Source organism: Crotalus tigris, unplaced genomic scaffold (genome assembly GCF_016545835.1).
Source record: "Crotalus tigris isolate CLP2741 ecotype Arizona unplaced genomic scaffold, ASM1654583v1 scf7180000018068.1947079, whole genome shotgun sequence".
Lineage (NCBI taxonomy): Eukaryota > Metazoa > Chordata > Lepidosauria > Squamata > Viperidae > Crotalus > Crotalus tigris.
The window spans coordinates 1457209-1481859 of NW_024096805.1; the positions used below are offsets into that span (position 1 = coordinate 1457209).

The following is a 24651-nucleotide window of genomic DNA, read 5'->3' on the forward strand; positions in this document are numbered from 1 at the left end:
CAGCCCAGCACTGTGTTGGCCTTTTTGGCAGCTGCCAAATGATACTGGATTTAGTGTTTGACCTAGCTTCATCCATTACTTGTTGGGATGTGTTGCCAGAAGACAACTCAGAGGTTGAGTGCAGATCTCAGTATAGTCCTGGTGTCATGGTGAAACTCTTTAAAGAACTTCGAGGCATTGTTTTACCTTAAAGGATCTTTATTTTGAGTAGCATAACATTGGCACTGCATAATCGAAGCCAAAAACTGAATTCCCCTCCCCTGAGCACATAGTATCAAAGCACAATTCCCTTCTCTAATTAACAGTCATAAATCACATTCCCCAATTAGCTTGAAGCGTAGGCTTCCTCTCCAGTTTTCCAGTCACCTTATCAGCTCTGGTTACAATAATTCTCACGCTAGGTTTGGTGTGTTATGTCTAGCTGGACTCTCATTCACATCCCCCCCTCCCAGCATCATCTAACTCTAAAAGCAAAAGGAAAAAGATGTCTACATTTCCATCTGTTGTCAATGAAAAAACATCCCGATGTTAGCAGCGTTGACATCTGGATTTACACCTCAACGGGTCCCAATTATGGTTGTATACTTTGGACCTAAATCACTTCTTGATTTCAGAACAGATGGATGCTTCACTGAAAGTCAGAGTTGAAGAAGCTTCTTGGATGAGAAGCGAAACAGCTTCAAGGAAAAAAACCAAAACCAAAATCCAGTTGCCTTTTGAAAAAAACACCTTCTGTTCTGTTTTAAAAACACACAAAAGGAGGTACAAGATTTGCTCTCTTATTGTCACAGAGGGAAGGACCCAGAATATGGATCTTAATTCGGATTCCAACTAAATGCAAAGGTTAATTTTCCCAAGGTAGGAGCAGGCTGACAGTATAACCAGTTATTGAGGGAGGTGGTAGGGAAGGAGGTGATACCAATTAAATATTAGGAAAGTATTTCTTAGCAATAAGAGCATGTCCAATTCCAACCAATTCCAATTCCAGGGTCACTGTGGAACCACCAGAGAAGTGGCAATTTTTCATTCTCTGACTGGATTTTAGCCTGGAGCAAAGAGTTTGACGCAGCAGATTAAATGGTCCCTTCCAACTCGGTGGTTTGTAATTTTAGACTGTGACTAGAAAATTTGGTTTCTTAAACAGCAAAGTAAGCTCATGATATTAGCAGACACATAAAGGAGTTAGCTTCACCAATGGATTTGTTCAGCCTTTTTTTCTTGGTTTTGATGTGAGGTTGTGATAGGAGAATGTTCCTCAGGGCTGTGAAGAATTTGAGGCTTTTGTCTCTGTGTGTTTTTCTTTTTTCCTAAGCTGCTCAGGTAGATGAGAAACGTAGAATATTGCTTCTTCGGCCTTTGGTGGGGGGAAAAAAATGACGATTCTTGCAAGTTCAGATCCTGTGAAGTTTTATTTCTGGCTTCACTTCTTGCCAGGTTTTATTGAATTGTGACTCTTCCGTTATTTCTAGGTGCCACCATTTTGTTGATTGTTAACTTTTTTATCCTGTCTTTTCCCAAGTACTAAAGATAGCTTTCATTTGACCCTTTATTTTATCAGCCTGATGACAATCCAGTAAAGTAATCTATGCTCAAAGAGAATAACCAGCTCAGATTGCATAGTGATTTTCTATGACTGAGGGTAGAATGGAAATCTCTCTAGATTTAGTCCAGCACCTTCACCTCTTTTTTGATTTGATTTGATTTATTTTTTATTCGCTTTTTTTAAAAAAAAAATCCCATCTTTTTATTATTTTTATAAATAACTCAAAGTCGCCTGGCTGACTTTCATGTCTAAGGCAGGATTTGAACTCAGGGTCTCCTGGTGATTGGCCCAAGATCACCCAGCTGGCTTTCATGCCTAAGGTGGGACTAGAACTCACAACCTCCTGGTTTCTGGGTCAGCACCTTCATCATTACATTAAACTGGCTTATATATGTAGGCTATAAATATTAAATTGCAAATCAGCATATATCTTTTTCTTTCTCTCTCTCTCCCTGCTCTAACTCAAATCCTGCATGGGGACTTGAGAGTTGATTGTAAGTAATAAACGAAGGAAACCGTCAGCACAAAACTCTGGTTTGGAGCAAAAGTCCTGATCTTTCTCAGACAATTTCTGAGAGAGCAGCTCACTTGTTGACAATTAAAACTGACACAACCTCCACAAAGGTGTTGCGTTGGCTGCAAATTCCATTCCTATGAAACCTGAAGGAACTTAGCTGGCTCATGCTTTGTATGTTCCTCAAAATAAACAAGTTCAGAGTAGAACTCAAAAAGAAGTTGACATTAAACCCCGTGGCCATTTTGACAAAAAAGACAGAACTCATGTCTGTTTGCTTCCTTTTCTCCTCCATTCTGATACAGCCAGATAGATTTAGCATTGCAGATTATAATTATTTAAAAGTCAACAGTGTATGGCTTGTCAGGAGCTTTAGGTATTTCGAAGTGAGGAAACTGCAGAGGATTCCTGAATTGTTAAGGCTAAAATAGTCAAATGCTGGAAAAGAATACATACGTATTGGACATCTGCTCTATCAATGTTTCTCAACCGTGGCAACTTGAAGATGGGTGGACTTCAAATCCCAGCATTCCCCAGCCAGCTAGGCTGGCTGAGGAATGCTGGGAGTTGAAGTCCACCCATCTTCAAGTCACCCATCTTCAAGCTGTGCTATATCATTTGTGCTTGAGGTGCCACAAAGTTAAGGAGAATGGTTGCAGCTTAGATTTTCTGGTGGAAGGTCTATTACAGTGGTAGGCAACCTTGGCTCTTTTATGATTCGTGGACTTCAACTCCCAGAATTCCTGAGCCAGCATGGCTCAGCTTGGAAACCTCTCCCTTTCCCCTCAGCATGGCTGGCTCAGGAATTCTGGGAGTTGAAGTCCACGGAATCATAAAAGAGCCAAGGTTGCCTTGTTGTTGTTGTTGTTAATTGCGAAGTCGTGTCTGACCCATCGCGACCCCATGGACAACGTTCCTCCAGGTCTTCCTGTCCTCTACCATTTTCTGGAGTTCATTTAAGTTCACACCTACTGCTTCAGTGACTCCATCCAGCCATCTCATTCTCTGTCGTCCCTTTCTTTTATTGCCCTCAATCTTTCCCAGCATTAGGCCCTTCTCCATTGAGTCCTTCCTTTTCATTAGGTGGCCAAAGTATTTGAGTTTCAACTTCAGGATCTGGCCTTCTAAAGAGCAGTCGGGACTAATCTCTTCTAGGACTGACCGGTTTGAACACCTTACAGTCCAAGGGACTCGCAGGAGTCTTCTCCAGCACCATAGTTCAAAGGCCTCAATTCTTTGGTGCTCAGCCTTTCTTATGGTCCAACTTTCACAGCCATACAAAGGTTGTCCACCCCTGGTCTATTAGATACCATTTCCAACTCCGGTCGAAACTCTGGTTGGCCTATTTAGTTTGGTGCCAGGAGACACGCACTCATGACCTACTGCCATGGTAACCAGCAGAGTCCTTGTCTCTATTGTCTTACTACATTTAGGCAAAAACCTTTTAATTAAGGAAAACTGAAACTATACAACATTATATTCCAGCATCATTTTTATTCTCAAGAATGTTCCTGAACGCCAAATGGGTCCTATCAGTCTACAAAACACCAAATGATAAATGGGCAGGTATAGCCGGAAGAGGTTTATTGTTCTTCCATTACCTCTGATTCTTCCTGTCCCAGTGTGAGGTGATTTTGTCAGGACTGCATGTCAGTAATTGCCTCTTTGAATTCTTGCAAGTGCCTGCTTATGCCACCAGGGAATTAATAGCTCTTTGTCTCATTTTTGGCTGGCCTTTTTTTCAATTGCCTTTGATTCAGGCGGAGGAGATGGCAGCGAATACCATTTTCGAGATGGATAAGTCCCTTGGGACGGCCATTTTGAAAGAGCACCTGCAACCGGTTCGATTTCCAGATGCAGAAGCCAATTCTAGGAAGCAACTGAGATTCATTTCGCTCTCTGGTGACCTTTCTGGGTCTTTTGGTTGGTCACATATCCAGGAGGGCCTTTTGAAAGTTAATTTGCTCTTATGAGCTGTTTACGAAAGTATACGAAGACTCCAAATCATATACAGCTAGCCCTTGACTTAAAACCACTCGTTTAGCGCAGGGGTCTTCAAACCTGGCCCTTGTGGACTTCAACTCCCAGAATTCTTCAGCCAGTGTGCCTGGCTAAAGAATTCTGGGAGTTGAGGTCCACAAGCAGGGGTCTTCAAACTTGGCCCTTTTATAACTTGTGGACTTCAACTCCCAGAATTCCTCAGCCAGGCATGCTGGCTGAGTAATTCTGGGAGTTGAAGTCCACAAGTCATAAAAGGGCCAAGTTTGAAGACCCCTGACTTAATATCTCTAGCAAGAAAGGTTGTAAAATGGGGCAAAACAAATATCTCACTTAGCAACATAAATTTTGGGCTCAGTTGTAAGTTGCGGATTACCTGTCCTTAAATGACAGGAGAATGGAGAGCTGGTGGGTGTATTCCATGCTTGGTTTAAGAATTCTGTGTCACTGCAGTCTTTGATTAGCGTAAGCTCCTTGTTTTTTTGTTATTCGGCATTAAAAGGAGAATTTTATGCAGGTCATATTTTTTGGTACAGTTAATTGGATTAAAATAGGTCGGCCTTCTAGATAGGTTTCCACTGCTGTTTTTTTGACTTGACCACAATGAATCTCTCTTTTGAGTAACTCTGTAGCTAGGACATGGCCTGTTATCCTAGTTCCTGGATATGATTATGAGGATTTGCTCATCAGTTTGCTAGACAGTATTTTCACTGTTTTCAGTGCTTGGTTTGTAGCGTAAATAAAAGTTGGAATTTACAGCGGAAGAAGTTTTCTTCTGCAACAGAAATTCCACGTTGTGGGCCAGGCCACTGTTCAAAAGAAACAAAGGGTCTTATTCAAGAGTGTTTCTTGCTTGCCATTCTGCTTTTTCCAGAAAACTTACAGATTAGAGCCAGACCTTACATTAACCAGAAAAAAGCATGTCTGAGGGGAAGTATATTAGATATTTGTTCGCCTCTGTGGCACATAACTAAACTCTGCATGGCAACAATAGTGCTATTAATAACAACACCCTATCTTTTAGCCAGTATGAGCGTTCAGGGCAGCTTGCAGCAATAACATGTATGTTTTACAGTATAAAATAAAATGAGTTTAAAATTGGCATTCAAAGGAAGCCAAAAGCTGTTAATGAAAAGCGAGGTGAAAGAGACACACTTTTGTCAAATGAGCACAGGTAGTCCTTGAATTATGACCACAACTGAGCCCAAAATTTCCATTGCTAAGCGAAACATTTGTTAAGCGAATGTTGCTCTATTTCACGACCTCTCTTGCCACAGTTGTTAAACGAATCACTGCAGTTGTTAAGTTAGCAACACGTTTGTTAAGTGAATCTTGGCTTCCCCCATTGACTTAGCTTGTCAGAAGGTCACTGTGACCGCCATAAATATGAGTCAGTTGCTAAACGTCTGAATTTTGACCACACGATCATGGGGATGCTGCAGTGGTCCTAAGTGTGGAAAAGTCATTTTTTTTCCAGTGCTGTTGTAACTTTGAATGGTCACTAAAAGAACTGTTGTAAGATGAGGACTTCCTGTAAATATTGGAAAAGAAGTGGCTAAACACATCACACGTTTACTATTCCGGTGTTAAACTAGGGAAAAAAGAAGGAAATTGATACTAATAGAAGAGAATATTTGCGGCTCTAGACTGAACTGTGGGGCGCTTGGTGCTCTCTGTGTTTGGTTGGTTTTTTTTTGCAGACGTTTCATTACCTAACTAGGTTAGACCATCATCAGTGACTGATGATCTGCACACTGATAATGTTACCTAGTTGGGTAATGAAACACCTGCAAGAAAACAACAGAGCTCAGAAAGCACCAAGGGCCCCACAGTATACACAGTGCTTCTAAACTCTACTTTCTAAGAGAAACTTCTTTTAGAATTGTTTTTTTAAAAAAAAAAACAACAAAACAAACACTTTTGGTAGGGACAATCAATCCTGGTTGCTCATAAATTACTCACTGGAACAGAGGGATCCAAACTTGGCAACTATAAGACTTGTGGACTTCAACTCCCAGAATTCCTCAGCCAGCCAGTTGGACACCCCTGCTCCAGAGAATTATTTAAGGAAGAGATTTGTCTTAGTTTTGGAGACCATCTTTAAAATGATTTTTTCCCCTTGCAGTCCATTTTTGAGACCTTGCTAAAAATATATATATCTCATTTGCTTCGAATAATACCAGAATTATAAGACTGCACATGGGCTGTTGCTACCTGGTGCCCTCCAGACGCCCATTACAATTGTTAAAATTCTGTTCCCACAGGCTCAATCAGCACGGAATAGGAAACTACTTGGGAATAGGTGTGAATATTCATTCAGACATCTGAATCAACTTTGTTTAGTATTAGAGCTTGACCAGGGCTTCACGGTACTGTAATTTACTGGTTTGTGTATTCAATTCGTATAGCTCTCCAGAAGATTCTGGACAGCTAATAAGGATTAAAAACATCCAATCAAAGGCAAATGACGCCATACTAGAAACTGCTAATAATACTAAAAACCTTAGAAAACACTTAGAAAAGCTACACACTGATACAATTTTCAGCTATCAATTATTGTACAAAAGGCCACCCTGCTCAGATCTGCACATTTACTATGGCAATATCACATCCTAGGTCAGGGGTAGGCAATCTTGGCTCTTTTATGACTGGTGGACTTCAACTCCCAGAATTCCTGAGCCAGCCATGCTGAGGGGAAAGGGAATGGTTTCCAAGCTGAGCCAGGCTGGCTCAGGAGTTCTGGGAGTTGAAGTCCACGAGTCATAAAAGAGCCAAGGTTGCCTACCCCTGGCCTAGGTTCTTGGAAAGAATTCAGTGCTTATGAAGGCCAACATCAGCTAAAGAACTGGCAGCTGTATATGTAATAATAATATAAAACATAGTGTGCTGGGAGGCAGATACACAACTCAACAGTTGAGCCAGGCCTATCCATAATGAACAAAATGAACATTGAATTATAAAATAGCCCTTTTCTACACATGTACTCATCAGACAGATGCATATACAGGGGGTCGTCGACTTATAAGCATTCATTTAATGACCGAAGTTACAAAGGCACTGAAAAAAAATTGACTTATGATTGTTTTTCACACTTGTGACTGTTGCAGCCTCCCTGTGGTCATATGATCAAAATTCAGATGCTTAGCAGTTGGCATGAATTTATGATGGTTGAAGCATCCTGGTTTCATGGGATCCCTTTTTGCGACCTTCTGCCAAGCCAGATTCACTTAACAACTGCAGTTATTCCCTTAACAAGTGTGGTGAGAAAGGTCACAAAATGGGGGCAGAACTCACTTAACAATTATCTTACTTAGCAATGGAAATTTTGGCCTTAACTATAGTCGTAAGTCGAGGACTACCTGTGTTTACTTACTTGAACTCCGGGTTATTTCTACCTTTTGTATTCCATTCAGCTTCTTGGGAACACAAAGGTCAAAATTAGAAGCAGATCAAAGTGACTAGTTTTTGGCACCCCTCTCAGCTTGAGGTTTGTTTGATTTCACTGTAACGTGATGAATGAACCCAACCACAGGACTTTGTAAACAATAATTTAGGACTTAGCATTATGTGCAAAGGTAACCATTGTGCCTTGTGTCACAGCCTCTTTGAATCCAAACAATGTATAGGCAGTTTTTTTTTTAGCCCAGATTTCTGATTATTGTATTTGTCTTATTTTCTGGAAAGAATTAAACCCTGCAACATGTTTACTGTAGGAACACCAGTTGAATTAAAAAAAAGTGGTTTTTAAAAGAAATGGATGAATCTAACTGTGAATGTTAAGCTTTATCAGCATTATAACAAGCCTTGGCTGACATATAGTGCAATTGTTGGAGACAGGACACATTCAGATGGGATTACTTTTTTCCGGGAACAATGAAAAATTGTAATCCATTTGCGTTAGCATCCTGCTATCTAGTTATTTGTATTTCGTTGTTTCTGTCAGATTTAATACAAGAATTATAATTAAGAAAGAACAGGTGGTTTTTTTTCCATAACAGCCATACATTCAACTGAAGATATCAAAGAGATGCTGTTCTTGAACAGATGGGTCCAAATTACACCACCAAAGGAAATAATTCAGTTCCCTATTTTTCCCGTCTCTTGTCTGTCCCAATGCAATTCTGTGTGTCTCTAGTCTCTTTCTCTCTCTTTCCCTCAAATTCTTGATTTTTTTCTTTTCTCCCTGTGAATATTATTGACCTACACGCTAATGTAGGTTTATCGCTAATGGTGGACTTATATATGTCTTGAGTGTTTTTTGATGCACCCTGTGAACCCAAATATGGCCTAGGAGTCAACACAGCTGCCTAACATGCAAGCAGGCCAGCCAGGTTCGAATCTCAGAAGGGTATGGCTGGCTGATGAGAGCTAATTAGCTCGAAATAGCTATCTCAGTCCCCTTTTAACTCTTCGTTAGCAATCCCCCCAAAATTAGCATATATATATATATATATATATATATATATATATATATATATATATATATATATATATATATATGTTTTCTGAGTTTTTCGCGGGTGTTTGTATGTAGGTCTTTGGTTATTCGGGTTTTCTCCCGCGTTCAAATTGGAAGTGTCTTGGCGACGTTTCGACAAAGTCCCTTTCGTCATCTTCTGGCTGGTGTTTTTGGCTTCGTGCTTCTAGGAGCAATCTAGAAGCACGAAGCCGAAAACACCAGCCAGAAGATGACGAATGAGACTTTGTCGAAACGTCGCCAAGACACTTCCAATTTGATGCAGGAGAAAACCCGAATAACCAAAGACCTACATATATACATATATATACATACATACATACATACATACATACATACATACAAACAAACATACAAACATAGAGAGAGAGAGATACACACACACATTTCCTTGAATTGCAGGCAGTCTGTTCTCTCTAACCTTTTTTTTAGGATCTCAGTTTTTCTTTTCTTCGCAGTATAAACCCCCTTTAAGCTGCCAGAGATACGGTACATTCTTTTTCTGAAGGGACATCCTGTCAATCTTAGGGAGAAAATGATGTTTCATGAAAGCTTCTGGACACGGTGCAATCGGTAACATGCCACCCCTCCCATTTCCTTGTTAGCAAGTAAAGACAAAAAGTTGCGCTTTCTTCTAGCTATTAATTGGGCAACTTTTTTACAAGAATTTGTAAGCCAAAATAACTTGTCAGGCTTGATAATTTGCCTTGGCTTTGCTTACTTTCCAGATGGCTTATTAGTGGCAGTTTTAGCAGAAAGAAAGAGGAAAACTGCCAGGTTTCTCCCTATCTACATATTAATTGATTGGTTGATTTAAAGCAGGGCTCTTCAAACTTGGCAACTTTAAGACTTGTGGACTTCAACTCCCAGAATTCCTCAGCCAGCCCAGGCTGGCTGAGGAATTCTGGGAGTTGAAGTCCACAAGTCTTAAAGTTGCCAAGTTTGAAGAGCCCTGCTTTAAAGATTTCCCAACTCATAAAAATGCAACTCTTGGAGGGCAAAGGGCATACAACAACAAGATCACCATTTTAGGAATTCTTTATCCCTTTCCCTTAAACTGGATTCTGGTTTCCACTCAACTTTTGCTTAGCCGTGCTGTTATTTTTTTTCTTTTTTTTTTTTTTTTACAATGTTTTGATTTTGCATTTGGATTTTAGATAACTTTTGAGGTCTCTTTCTGCCCCCGGTGTGGTTGACTATTTAACTTTTTTCTGCTATGCAATCTTGTCCAGTTCTAAGTAGCATATAATCATCAGATACATTAAATATTGTTGTTTTTGTTAGTTGCGAAGTCGTGTCCGACCCATCGCGACCCCATGGACAACGTTCCTCCAGGCCTTCCTGTCCTCTACCATCTTCTGGAGTCCATTTAAGCTCATGCCTACTACTTCAGGGACTCTATCCAGCCACCTCATCTCTGTCGTCCCCTTCTTCTATTGCCCTCAATCTTTCCCAGCATTAGGCTCTTCTCCCGTGAGTCCTTCCTTCTCATTAGGTGGCCAAAGTATTTGAGTTTCAACTTCAGGATCTGACCTTCTAAAGAGCAGTCGGGATTGATCTCCCCTAGGACTGACCTGTTTGATTGCCTTGCAGTCCAGGGGACTCGCAGGAGTCTTCTCCAGCACCATAGTTCAAGGGCCTCAATTCTTTGGCGCTCAGCCTTTCTTATGGTCCAACTTTCACAGCCATACATTGCCACTGGGAAAACCATGGCCTTGACTATACGCACTTTTGTTCGCAGGGTGATATCTCTGCTTTTTAGGATGCTGTCTAGATTTGCCATAGCTTTCCTCCCCAGGAGCAAGCGTCTTTTAATTTCTTGGCTGCAGTCCCCATCGGTAGTGATCTTGGAGCCCAGGAAAATAAAATCTGTCACTACCTCCATTTCTTCCCCATCTAACATTAAATATTAGTCAGCCATAATATTGCATTAGGAGAGAAATAATGTGTTACTACCGGTAGAGCAGCAGATACTGATCAGTAGATTAAGATGCTATTGCCAGTATGTTTTATAAAATTTCCTTTTTGGTGAAGCTGTTTGTCATAGTTCCAAAAATATTGACTAGCTCTGTTTTGGGATTACAGGTAGTCCTTGATTTGCAAGCCTTCATTTAGTGGCCATTCAAAGTTACATCGACACTGAAAAAACTGGTCTATGACCCTTTTCACACTTCTGATGATTTTTCACACTTAATGACCCTTGCAGGGACCACGTAGTCACATGAACAAAATCTGGACGCTTGGCAACTGGTTGTCAACGTTGCTAACATCGGACGTTTTTGCTTTGACAACATATGGAGTTGCAACCATTTTCCTTCTTGTGTTTTACTCTTAGAATTAGAGTTAGAATTAGATGATACAGGGGGGAGAGCAGGAGGAGGAATGTACATGGGAGTTTAGTCAGACATAACAATACTGTAACTAGTGTGTGAACCAAACTTTTTGAAATAAGAAAAGATAAGAATTGGCGGGTTAGAGAACTGGATGAAAAGCCTGCATTTCAAGCTACTTGGGGAATGTGATTTATGACTAAATTAGAGGAGGGAATTGTGCTTTGACACTATATGCTCAGGGGAGGGGAATTCAGATTTTGGCTTTGACTATGTAAGTGCCGATGCTATGCTACTCGAATAAAGATTCTTTAAGGTAAACAATGCCTCAAAGTTCTTTGAAGAGTTTTATCTGTCGGAACCATTGCACTGGCCTGTATTTATGATGGTTGAAATCTTCCAGAGTTATACCTTTGGAGTCGTGTATGAATTGATTTTATAGAAAAAATTGTAAGTAATAGTTCTGGGCATCTTAAGGCTAGTAAATTGCTCACAGCTGAATTGTTCACCATTCCCTGGAACAGTTATAAAAGCAAATATATTACTTTTTCTCCATTTTTAAGGAAGGGAAAATTATTGTGCCCTTAAGTATAACTTTGTTATCAGTGTTTTGATATACCCTGCAAACTTACTCTAACTCTTATTTGACCCCTCTTCTCTTCTCTTTATATGACCAAAACGCCTCACTTGTTCTGGTTATTCACTTTTGTATTAAACCCACATTCATTAAATCTGCATCTGTATTTATACTTGACTGATTTTATGTCACATACATCTTAAGTGAGTTAAGTACTCACTTCAGAAACTGCTACTACTAGAAGAGAATCTTGAATGGTGAATAAACATAGTAGTTCTCGGCTTACAACCACAACTGAGCCCAGAATTTATGTGGCTAAATGAGAAATTTGTTAAGTGAGTTTTGCCCCATTTTACGACTTCTTGCCACATTTGTTAAGTGAATTCCTGCAGTTGTTAAATTAGTAACACGGTTGTTAAGTGAACCTGGCTTCCCCCATCGACGTTGCTTGTCAGAAAGTCGCAAAAGGGGATCACGTGACCCCGGGACACAGCAACCGTCATAAATGTGAACCACTTGTCAAGCATCCAAATGTAAATCACATGACCGTGGAGGAATGCTGCGGTGGTCATAAGTGTGAAAAATAGTCATAAATCCCTTTTTTTCAGTGCCGTTGCAACTTCGAACTGTTGTAAGTCAAGGGCTGCCTGTATTGCTTGAAATAATTAATTGAAATTTTAGTTAGATCTGAATGCTGTTTTAAATCGATTTGCTTTTAATCAAACCTACCCTAATTAACATACTGTTTTCCCAATATGTATGCAGCCATTGACAGACTACTGGAAAAAATAACGTGGGTGGGGAAGGATGTATTTTTGTACAAAGACAAAGAATTCTTGCTTATTATTTTCCTTTTCCACAACTCTAAACCTCCTTTTTTCAGTGCTTCAGATAACTTGAAAAAAGCCACTTTACCCCGATGATGTGATGAGGTTTATAAATGTTTACGTAGTAGTAGAGTAGATTTGTTAGACATAAGACTCATATTATTTCCTTCTAAGGGCGTAATTGCTTCTTGAGAAGATGTTAGCATATTTCCATGGGAAGCATTCATATGGCTTGAGAATAATTTCATATGGCTGCTAGGTTTATCTTGCCTACCAATTCCCTTGGTTTTGTGTTTCAAGTGTTTAATTTTTCTCCACATCTGCTACTTGCTACTATCTTATTCCCCCCCCCCCCCTTTTTAACCATTTCACGCTCTACATAGCCTGTTATGGAAACTCTGAAAAGTTCAGGGACAATTGAACTCAATTAAGAAATTGGGAGTGTAATGATTTGGTGTTAAAGATATCACCGCTCAACTTTCTGAGTGTTAAAATACTAACGTGGATGACAGTTGCTGTGTTGTGTTGGCTGATGTCAAATCATGGGGTTCTTATTCTGAGCATGTGTGTTTTCAGTAGCTATACATCTATTTCAAGCTTTGCTACTATGGTTAGTATGCAGTGTCTTTACGTAAAAGTAAAATAAATAAATATTGGAAGACATTCACTTTTTCAGAAGGGTGATTTTAAAATCCGATGAGTCCTTTTTTTCTTTCTTTATTTGGAACATTTATAAGTGTATTCATTCTCCTGAATGAAGGTGAATATACGTGACTCAGAATAATGTTGCAGGATCCAATCCAGGACCAGAGATTTAGTCTTCTGAGCTTTTGGACTCGGGCTGGAGCCCATCCTCAGGGAACTTCTCTCTAGCAAAGTGTGTGTTTTGGGCTATTCTGTGTGTGGCATTTGTATGGTATTTGGTTGTGTGTGGCTTTTTAATTGTTGATTGGGATGTTGATGGTCCACTATTAAATCACTGGCTGTTGTTACCTTGTCCTCTGGCTGCTAAGTACCTGATACGCTGACAGTAAATCAGCACTCCTGTTGACTGACAAGAGGCTTCTTTCCCAGGTTTCAATCATTTCCCTGGCTGTTTTTGTTCCTGCTCGACCAACAATCTTAGTAGCTGCGAAATTGTATGTATGTTCTTATTCACTGCAATTGGAGGCTACCAATGGGTTTGGGTCTTTTCGTCTGACTAGTCACATGTGTTTTTGAGATCTGATACTTAGCTTGGTTTTCCGAGTTACAATGTATGGCTGTGAAAGTTGGACCATCAAAAAGGCTGAGCGCCAAAGAATTGAGGCCTTTGAACTATGGTGCTGGAGAAGACTCCTGCGAGTCCCCTGGACTGCAAGGCGATCAAACCGGTCAGTCCTAGAGGAGATCAACCCCGACTGCTCTTTAGAAGGCCAGATCCTGAAGTTGAAACTCAAGTACTTTGGCCACCTAATGAGAAGGAAGGACTTCCTGGAGAAGAGCCTCATGCTGAGAAAGATTGAGGGCAATAGAAGAAGGAGATGACAGAGAATGAGGTGGCTGGATGGAGTCACTGAAGCAGGAGGCATGAGCTTAAATGGATTCCAGAAGATGGTAGAGGTCAGGAAGGCCTGGAGGAACATTGTCCATGGGGTCGCGATGGGTCGGACATGACTTTGCAACTAACAACAACAACTTAGCTTACTCCCTGTCTGTCCTATATAGTCACAGGGGCAATCCAGGCAGGGAATCTGGTAGAATTACATTTGAAGTATCTCGCACCTCCAACCAATTTTTGCAATGCATTATTTGTATTGTAGCCTCTGGGTCAGGAGTCTTCCAACTTGGCCCTTTTACGACTTGTGGACTTCAACTCCCAGAATTCCTCAGCCAGGCACCCGTGCCTGGCTGAGGCATTCTGGGAGTTGAAGTCCACAAGTCGTAAAAGGGCCAAGTTGGAAGATCCCTACTCTGGGCAATGTATGATGCCCACTTGCAAATCTCGGGAGCTGTGTTCCACTGCTTCTGAAATGTTTTTGATGTGTGGCAGGGTGTGCCGTATAGTTCGCTGTGTACTTTCTTCTTTCTCTCCTCTGCGTGTTGTGCAGGCATCTTGCAATAAACGCTTGTGGGTGTCCATTCTGCCTGAATTGTTCATGTAGATTCCTGCTCTCCAGTCGTATTCATTCTCGAGGAATCCTCCACTTGGATGCCAAGCACTGAGTTCAGAAAGATCCTTAGTATGAATAGAATCTTATTTCCTTTGCAGAAGGGCTGACTCTGATTCTGCAACAACTAAAACCTATAATTCTGAGACTCTTGATCCCCCACTCAGTTTAATCTCGATTTGTCCATATATTTTGACTTTGATTTCTCTTCTGGCCAATAAATGCCTATCCTCTTTGCAATCAAATAGGTGTAAGACACATACTGTGTATGCTCTCTAGTCTCCTAAATGCAAAATATAATGCTAATATTGCACAGTCAGAGTAGGCTGATATAGGAATTAGCTGGTTGCGCACAGAGTCCAAAATAAAAGCAGGCAAATGAATGCTGCCCATTGTTTTTTAAAAGCTATTTTTAAATGACAGGCGATGGGGGGTTGACTTTCATTTGTGTAAAGCCAAATGAGGAAGTGATACCTGATTACTTCATAAAGAGCAAAGTGTTTGCTTGGCAAAATGAGCCAGTTTCTGCCACACCTGTTTTGAAGTGTGGTTCGGAGAGAAAACAGCAAAGGAGGACTTAACCTCCGCTGGTTGGGTGGAGGGAATAGATTACACAACTGATTCACCAGCCAAACTAATCTGGAAACATTAAAAGCCCTTATATCGTCGTGAGAACAAGTGTTTATTTTGTCCTTTGTCTGTATAGGGCAGGGGTAGGCAACCTTGGCTCTTTTATGACTCGTGGACTTTGACTCCCAGAATTCCTGAGCCAGTATGGGTCAACTTGGAAAGCTCTCCCTTTCCCCTCAGCATGGCTGGCTGAGGAATTCTGGGAGTTGGAGTCCACGAGTCATAAAAGAGCCAAGGTTGCCTACCCTTGAGCTAGGCTATGGAAACAGTCCACGAGTGCATCCTCACTTGCGTGAGAAGCTGGCAACCATGTGCGTGCTCCATTTGCGTGTGTGCACGCCGCTTGCGAAAATGGAGCTGTGCATGTGCGCTCTTGCTGGCCACTTGCGTGAACCATTCCCCCCCCCTTCCCCGCCGGTCCGCAAAGCCGGAAACATTGGGGAACTCTGGTCTAAGCTATTTAATATTGAAGCATAGCATCATTTATCTGGAAAAAAAAATCAGGAACTAGGCCAGTATCTGACCTTACCTTATAGACCAGCAGTTCTCAACCTGTGGGTCGGGACCCCATTTGGGGTCGAACGACCATTTCACGGGGGTCGCCAAACAACGCAGTCCTCCATTTTTCCCCCCTTTTCCTTAGTTGTGCAACTCCCTTTTATTCTATTGGCTTTTGAAAGCCAATAGAATAGACTCTCTTGAATAGAGTCTAATTCTATTGGCTTTCAAAAGCCAATAGGAATGGTCCAGGCTGTCTCTGCCCTGCTGAGCCCGCCAAAAGTCCCCTTCTGCAAACGGTGCTGCACCAGTTGAGTAGTCCTCGACTTACGACCGGTTGAGTAGTCCTCGACTTACGACCGGTTGGGGGTCGTGGCATTAAAAAGGTTGAGAACCACTGTTATAGACGGTCATGATGGGATCTACAGTTTGACATGGGACCCCGCAGTCACACTAAGGAGGAGGATGCTATGCCCCATTTATACAGAAGAGTCCCGACAGACACCCATTGTGTGAGGTAGGAAACCTACTCAGGATTATCCATTGCTGGCGTGGTAGTTCAGAAACTGGCATCTTTTGCATAGCATTATCCACATATCTTCCTATGTCTTGGCATTCAGCAACCCATGTGGCTTTTCAATGGGAATTGATGTTAAAGTTGTTAAGCGGATGTTGTTCACATGCCAGTGGCGGCTTCCTAGATTTGAAGCTGGCAGTTGTTGAGAAGGTCGGCGTACGCCGGTAGGAGAGACTTCTTCCTAATTTTTCTGTATTCTCTCACTAGTGCATCTTGCCTTCGCTGCTAGATGGCTCAGAACAGGAAGCCAGCAAATAGGAGTGGTTTTAATACATCCGCTTATAATCCTCATGGTGTCATTGAGTCTGGCGTCCAACTTACGGGTACAGCAGTTTTTAAGCCATCCAGGGACACCGTATTCTGCTGCAAAGTAGACTAGTCCTAAGGCGGATGACCCCAGGGTAGCAGCTGAAGCTCCTCATTTAGTTCAACCTAATTTCTGGAATATGTTTATCCCTAGAATGGATTTTTGCCACCGTGTTCTCTAGGTGTATTTTATAGGAAAGAGTCTGGTCTGGTCTGGTCTAATGTTGCTCCAAGGTGCTTTGGATTAAGTTTGTAGGGAAGTAAGTTGTTGTTTATGTAAACCTTGTTTATGCAAACCTCCGTAAACCTTTGGAGCTTCATTGGCTAGCTTGTTATTAAGAAGGAAGCATGAAAGAACTAAGTCAGTAGTGGCGAACCTATGGCACGCGTGCCAGAGGCGGCACTCGGAGCCCTCTCTGTGGGCACACGTGCCGTGGCCCCAGCCTTGATCCCCCATGACCCCTTCCTCACCAGCAGCCCCCCTGGAGGAGAGTCGCTCCCCCCGCCCCCCGAGTGTGGCCCACATGGAGCAGCACAGCCAAGGACATGGCAGCCAGGCAGCATAGATAAGACTCTGCCCTCACGCTCCATCGTGCACAGTTGATGCTGCGGGGCGCAGGCAGAGGGCATGGCCACCATGGCGCTGCTGGGCTACCTGGGCGATCTGTGGCAGATCCTGGAGGCGGTGAGTGGCCCTGCGGGAGGCGGGGTGGGGGCGGAGCAGGGGCAGGGAGTGGAGCGGGGCCGGGGCCAGTTTTGGGGCACTTGGTCTCTAAAAGGTTCGCCATCACTGAACTAAGTGATCATGTACATAATGACAAAATATGTACTGATATCTGTTGGTGCTTATATCGGGCTATATAGGTGATTGCAATATGATGTTCCCTTCGTCCGGTTAGATCCCACAGGCTGGGCCTCCATCAGGTCCCGTCGGCCAAGCAGTGCCATTTGGCGGGGTCTCGGGGGAGGGCTTTCTCTGTGATGGCGCCCTCGTCTTGGAATCAGCTCCCCCCCCTGGAGATTAGGACCGCTCCCACCCTGTTGGTTTTCCACAAGCTGCTTAAGACCTGGTTTTTCCGGCAAGCCTGGGGTTTATAAAATCTGACCCCTGGATGAATGTTATTGTATTGTTCGTTTGTCGAGTTATGTTGTGTTTTTATTGTAAACCGCCCGGAGTCCTGCGGGAGTGGGACGGTCTATAAATTTTAATAAAATAAAAAAATAAATAAAAAATAAAAAATGTCTGCCTTTCATTAATAATTTCTCAGCACAGCCTGGCAAGTGGGAAAACCTAGTGGAACTTGTCTGAGTTTGAAAAGCTAAGCATGGGCTTTGTTAGTATTTGATAAAAAACTATCAGGAAGCTATCCCAGGTTGTAGCATGAAGGAGAGGAGAGGAGAGGAGATAGATAGATAGATAGATAGATAGATAGATAGATAGATAGATAGATAGATAGATAGATAGATAGATAGATAGATAGATAGATAGATAGATAGAGAATCATACCAACCCTCTGCTCAGGCAGAAAACCCTATACCATTTCAAAGAAATGGTCGTCCAATCTCTACTTAAAAACCTCCAGTGCATTCACCGCTTCTGGAGGCAAGTCATTCTACTGATTAATTGTTCTCACTGTCAGGAAATTTCGCCTTAGTTCTAGGTTGCTTCTCTCCTTAACAAGCTGCCCCCTTATAGCTTCTTGTCCTGCCCTCTGTGCTTTGGAGAATAAGTTGACTCTCTCCTCTTGTGGCAGCCTCTCAAGTAGTAGGCAGATGTCATGCTGTCGATGTTTATTGTAGAACAAGGTTGTGAATCAAGCCACAAAACGTTTGGTTTCTTTGAAGTCCTTCTAATATGTGGACTACTTTGTTGAAAGAGCCAAAGGGGGAAAAAAAAGGATAAGGTATGGGCAGAGTTTTGATAGACTCTTTGAAAGATTCTCACAGAGGCTTCTTTAATCATTATATAATCACTGCCACAAAGAAGAGGGGGGGGGGGTCAGCCTATTTCCCAAAGCACCAGAAGGCAAGACAAGAAACGATGGCTGGAAACTAATCAAGGAGAGACAAGCAATCTGGAATTAAGGAGGAATTTTCTGACAGTGAGGACAATTAATCAGTGGAACAGCTTGCCTTCAGAAGCAGTGGGTGCTTCATCACTGGAGATTTTTAAGAAGAGACTGGATAGTCACCTATCTGAAATGATATATAGAGCAGTGTTTCTCAACCTTGACAATTTTAAGGCATGTGGACTTCAACTCCCAGAATTCCACAGCCAGCAATGCTGGCTGTGGAATTCTGGGAGTTGAAGTCCACATGCCTTAAAATTGTCAAGGTTGAGAAACACTGATATAGAGGCTTCTGCTTGAGTAGAAGACCTCCAAGGTCTGTTCTAGTTCTATTCTGATTGACTGATTGATTGATTGATTGATTGATTGATTGAGAAGGGAAGAGGCAACTTAATGTTAACCTAAAATCTCAAAAACTAAATACCGTTACCTTTAGGACCCATTTAATCTGAGTTTACAAAGACAGGCCTTTTTTTTTCTTTTCTTTTCATTTTCTTGGTAACAGTCTTTGATGAAGAGGAGATGTAGCTAACCATTTACCAAGTGAGGGAGGGATCTCCAGCTCTTGTGAACTTGGAGTGCTTTCAGAAACAACCTGTTCTTTCCCAGGGATTAGAGAATGCATTATTACAGGCACTTCCACGCAACATGTTTCACTGCAAAAATTCTTAATGCCGCCCATGTGCCCATCGATTCACTCCACAAGTAGCTGAAGTAGTGCAGTTTGCAAACTACGCAATTCCTGGGAGTTGGGCAGCATGCACATCTAATAATAAATACATGGGCCATTATAGTTGGATAACCCTATCCCAGGGGTAGGCAACCTTGGCTCTTTTATGACTGGTGGACTTCAACTCCCAGAATTCCTGAGCCAGCCACGCTGAGGGGAAAGGGACAGCTTTCCAAGCTGAGCCATGCTGGCTCAGGAATTCTGGGAGTTGAAGTCCACGAGTCATAAAAGAGCCAAGGTTGCCTACCCCTGCCCTATCCAGAGACAGGATACACATCCTGTTTTCTGGCATGCAAACTGCATCCAGAAGGTAGCATAGAACTAGTGACATCAAGGGATCTCCTTCTATACAGGTAATCCACAATGGTATAGGGCAGTGGTTCTCAACCTTTTTAATGCCGCGACCCCCCAACCGGTTGTAAGTCGAGGACTACTCAACCGGTCGTAAGTCGAGGAGTACTCAACTGGTGCAGCACCGTTTGCAGAATGAGACTTTTGGCGGGCTCAGCAGGGCAGAGACAGCTTGGACAATTCCTATTGGCTTTTGAAAGCCAATAGAATAAAAGGGGAGTAGCACAGCTAAGGAAAAGGGGAAAAAAATGGTGGACTGCGTTGTTTGGCGACCCCCGTGAAATGGTTGTTCGACCCCAAATGGGGTCCTGACCCACAGGTTGAGAACCACTGGTATAGGGCTTCCTGCCTGAGCAGGGGGTCGGACTAGATGACCTACAAGGTCCCTTCCATCATCATCATCATCATCATCATCATCATTTATTTCCACCAATGTCTGGATTGTTTTAGGATTGCTGTTTAAAAAAAACAATATATTCCTAAAACTAGGGTAGCTCTTTGCTTCATTTCTAAGCACAGGTAGCTTCATTTCTAAGCACAGGTATGGCCACAACTGGGTCCAAAATGTCCCTCGCTAAGCAAAACAGTCCTTAAGTGACTGTTTTTGCCCCATTTTGCGTCCCTTCTTTCCACGGCTGTTAGGTGAATCACTGCAGTTGTTAAGTTAGTAACAGGGTTGTTAATGAATCTGGCCTTCCCATTGACTTCTCTTGTCAGAAGGACACAAAAGCTGATCACGTGACCCCAGGGCCCCACAACTGTCATAAATACGAGTCAGTTGCCAAGTGTGTGTATTTTGATCATGGGTCTGTGCAACAGTCGTAAGGGTGAAACACGGTCATAAGTCACTTTTTTCAGTTCCATTGTAACTTCGAACAGTCACTAAATGAATGGCTGTAAGGCAAGGACTACTTGTAGTGAAGCTACTCTCCTGCTAGCAAGGCTTTCCGATGGGTGTGTCCTGGTGCCTTTTAGCTTAATTCTTGTAAAAACCAACCCTCAACGTTCATTAAAAGAGCGTCAAATACTGTAGTTGCCACCCACAAGAATTTTAATACTTTAATGAAGCCTTGCTGAATTGGAATGTTTGGGTATTTCCAAGAGAGCTAAGACACGGCAACGCAATCTTATATAGCTTTGTTTTTTTGTGTGTGTGAAGCCTGCGTGGAACAAGTTTTTTTTTCCCCCTTCTTTTTTTTGAACGGGAACATTCTGTCTATGTGCGTATTTAATAGCTGCAACTGAAATACTTTGTAACCAAGGACAATGTCTATCATTTGATATTCTCTTCTTGGTATTTATTGCCGTCCTTGATGTTGTTCATCTCGCTGTTGTGCAACGGGTTTACTGAAGACTCGTTTCTTCTGGAGTGGAATGCTGGATGTGTAGGCTGCGATGGGAAATACTTGCGCGTCGTTCACAACTCTCCCAATGGCACCATTGTTTTAAAGCTCTGTGGACAGTAAAGCATGCCACATTGGGTCAGTGTTTGCAGGAATTTGATATTCAAACCGCTCTGAGTTACTTGAAGGTCTCATTTTTCAAGAAAGAAGAGGAAGAGGAAGAAGAGGAAGAGGAAGAGGAAGAAGAAGAAGAAGAAGAAGAAGAAGAAGAAGAAGAAGAAGAAGAAGAAGAAGAAGAAGAAAAATGGGTGTCATCCCCTTTTCCTTGGATTTTTCTGCACGAGTGAACAGAATGGATTTTGTATGATTGATTGTTGCGCAGCGGTCTGGAAATAGAGTTTCTTGCTCAATGAGGACTAAAACTGTAAACAGGATTCGGGGCCGTTCAAGGAAAGCAAACCTCAATGGTAAAATACAACTCCAAATTGAAATTGCATGCTTTACTGACTTATTCTTAGTATCAGAAGTAAGCCGTTGAGATAAAACAGCTTCTTGTGTATCTATTTCAACTGCCTTCCTTTAAAATAGGACTTGCTCAGATAACTTTACTTAGAAATGATTATCAGTATTCTTTGTGTGTGGTTTTCCTCAAACTGTACTTTTAAAAGAGGAGTAGATTTGGTTCCATAGCTCTTAAAGTATTTTGTGTATTGACTCTTCTGTACAAAATGCTAGAAAAGAAAAAAAAACATAGGTACTACGTCAATAATCTTCTACCATAATACCTTTTTTATTGAATTTATAATCCATATTTTCTTTTGGATGGTGCTAAACAGAAGAACGATGGAATCAGCTGTTAGATAGATGATTTATTGTAAGCCAGTCTATTTCCTCCCCCCTTATTTATTAGAAGGGGGGGGACTCTATTAGCTTTGTTGCCCAAGTTACTACTTCCTTCAAGTATGAAGTGCCCACTTGACTGCCATCAACCAAATTTTCTTATGGATGTGCTAGCTAATTGTGAAACCTAATGCTAAAACCCAAGTGATACAGAAACTCAGGTAATTTGTGGATAATAATTAGCTGTAGTAAGTCATTTGCTCCACCCTCTGAGCCATGGTTTAGCATCTGGCTTAACCTGCAAAGTACTATTTTGTATTGGTAATGTTTTGGGGTGTGGGGCTGGAGAAAATTACATGAGATATCCAAAACCTGAGATCTGCCCATTTCTTTCACTGAAAAAGCACAGCTAGTATTTATCCGTGGGATGTCCCTAATCTCCCATCCAACTTCTGACCAGATTCAGATCCGTCTAATAATTTCATCCAATCCCTGTGTTATGTTCCTTTGACATTATCCTAAGGAATTTCGGTCTCCTGGTAGGAAGGCTTTGAAAACAGCGTTGTAAATAACAGAGATCTTAATGGTGTCCCCGTGGTCAGGAGCTTATAGGCAGCTAAATCGTTTAAGGGGTTGAATGAAGAAACAAGGAATTTCAGTGATATTAAAATAGATCTACAGTTTCCTAATTGCTACTCCACAACGCTAGAGATTTAAGGAATTCAGCAAAATCAGCCGGCGCTTTTTGCCAGTGTTCCAGAACAAACTGTTGCATGCTAGTAATTACTTTGCTGCTTTTTCATATGGTTAGAAGAGGTTCTTCTCATGCTTAAAAGGTAGCACATACATGAGTGGATTTGGCAGTTAACGCTGATCCGTGTCGGTAGCTTCACTCTTCTCAGCGAAGTGAAAGCACTGTGGTAATTTTATGCGTGCAGTTTGGGACCCTCATACTCGGTGGTTAGGTAAGTCACGGTGAGCTATTAGAAGACGCCGTGGGTTAATTCAGTTACATTAGTTTCTGCCTCTTGTGTTGGCTCATTGCTGAGTTGTGTACTTTTTGCTCCTATTCTGTGGCTGGTTCCACTGTTTTTTTTTTTTTTTCTCTGTCCTTTGCAGACCGGTCTTACAGCCATAAGAAACCCTCTTCCCTTGTGCCTAGGACCTGGTGTAAATAGACTTGAGTACCTAGCAACTTATTTATTTATTAATAAAATTTATATGCCGCCCAATCTCTAGGGACTCAGGGCGGCATACAAAATTAAAACAATAAATATAACCATAAAAATGAGTGCATTCATACAGCATGTCCCAATCGTGTCCCGCCCCCCCCCCCGGGGACATCAACCCCAGGCCTGCCAGAACAGGAGAGTTTTAATGGCTTTCTTGAAGGCCGGCAAGGTGGGAGTAGTTCGAATCTCAGGGGGAAGTTGATTCCACCACGTCGGAGCCACCACAGAAAAGGCCCTTCCCCGAGGGCCCGCCAGCCGACATTGTCTGGCCGACGGGACCTGAAGGAGGCCCAATCTGTTGGACCTCACCGGTCTCTGGGAACTATGCGGCAGTATGCGGTCCTGTAAGTAACCTGGTCCTAAGCCATGAAGGGCTTTAAAGGTGATAACCAACACCTTGAATTGCGTCCGGAGACCCACAGGAAGCCAGTGCAGCTCGCGGAGGATAGGTGACACGTGGGTGTACCTTGGCGCACCCACAATCGCTCTCGCGGCTGCATCATTAGTGCAAGGTTTCTCTGCGCTCTTAAGGAACCTGTATTATGTCATAGAGCCCTGTGGAAGATTCCTAGCGGTTGGGATAAAAGCTGTACTTGGGCCTTTCTCCCTTCAACATCTCTTCAGAAGCAGTCAAGATCAGTAGTGGAAGACGTTATGGGGAGAAAAGAATGGGGGCTACCCTTAATCTGTTCAGTTTTGGCAAGATGGGTAAAAGTCCTCATTTTGTTCATAAGGTTAATTCACTTATCCTTTCTTTTATATAACAAATGGTAGGCTTAAATAACAAAGCAAAGTGGAACGAAACATGGTACTACCAATTTCCTGATTAGATTGTTGGCTTCATGATCTAAGAATGTTAGTACATGAGATTATGGTAAGAATGTTGTTGTGCAAAGACAACAGAGCAGTGCCATCATAAATCTGAGCATGCAGTCATTGCTCAAGGAGTCAGGCACAAGTGAGTGTTATTGCCTCTAAAATAGCTGTAATATTCAAACCAGTTGGCTTAGAAATAGACACAGCTGCTTGTTCGCCTCTGTTCATCAGGGACCACATAATTTATAGTTTGCTATTGTTCATTGCAGACTGCAGCTAAGGGCTGCAAAAGTCAGGCCATGGAAGGATACACTGCTTGTGATCTGCTGGAGTTACCGTATTTTTTTACATGATCCAATCTGAATTGGTCAGCGGGACCAAAGGTTTATTCTTCCAAGCTTTTGGGTTCATACTAGATTCCAGTCCATCGTCAGGGAATTCCTCTCTCTTCAGAATATGTGTTGGGTTGCTCTATGTCAGGGGTCTTCAAACTTGCCCCTTTTATGACTTGGGGACTTCAACTCCCAGAATTCCTCAGCCAGCGTGCCTGGCTGAGGAATTCTGGGAGTTGAAGTCCACAAGTCCTAAAAGGAGCAAGTTTGAAGACCCCTGCTCTATGTGTTGTATTTATATGGTTCCTGGTTGTTTTTTAGTTTGCTGTCTGAGGTGTAATATAGCGACGCTAGTGAACCATTGAACCTTCATCTTTGTTCTCTTCCCCTCTCTTCGGCAAAAAGATTAAATCTATCACTGTCAACACTTAATCACTATTTATTATACGAGTATGTAGGATTTTATGTCAGATTATTAGATAGCGCACTACTTACATAGTAGCTATCAGGA

General features: G+C 42.2%; 1 protein-coding gene across 8 annotated transcripts in view; it reads left to right on the plus strand.

Moving 5' to 3' along the window:
* USP6NL (USP6 N-terminal like) overlaps positions 1–24651 on the plus strand; it is a 139273-nt gene that overhangs the window by 50832 nt on the left and 63790 nt on the right. The window contains exon 1 of one of the 8 annotated variants that reach the window (XM_039347404.1): positions 20325–21387. The exons of 4 other annotated variants lie outside the window; for them this stretch is intronic. In XM_039347404.1, the coding sequence (XP_039203338.1) occupies positions 21330–21387 (58 nt within the window). In that variant the 5' untranslated portion in view covers positions 20325–21329. Of the gene's footprint in view, positions 1–20324; positions 21388–23620; positions 23701–24651 lie in introns of those variants that run through there. 3 more of the 8 variants (XM_039347405.1, XM_039347397.1, XM_039347398.1) reach the window with 3 other exon arrangements.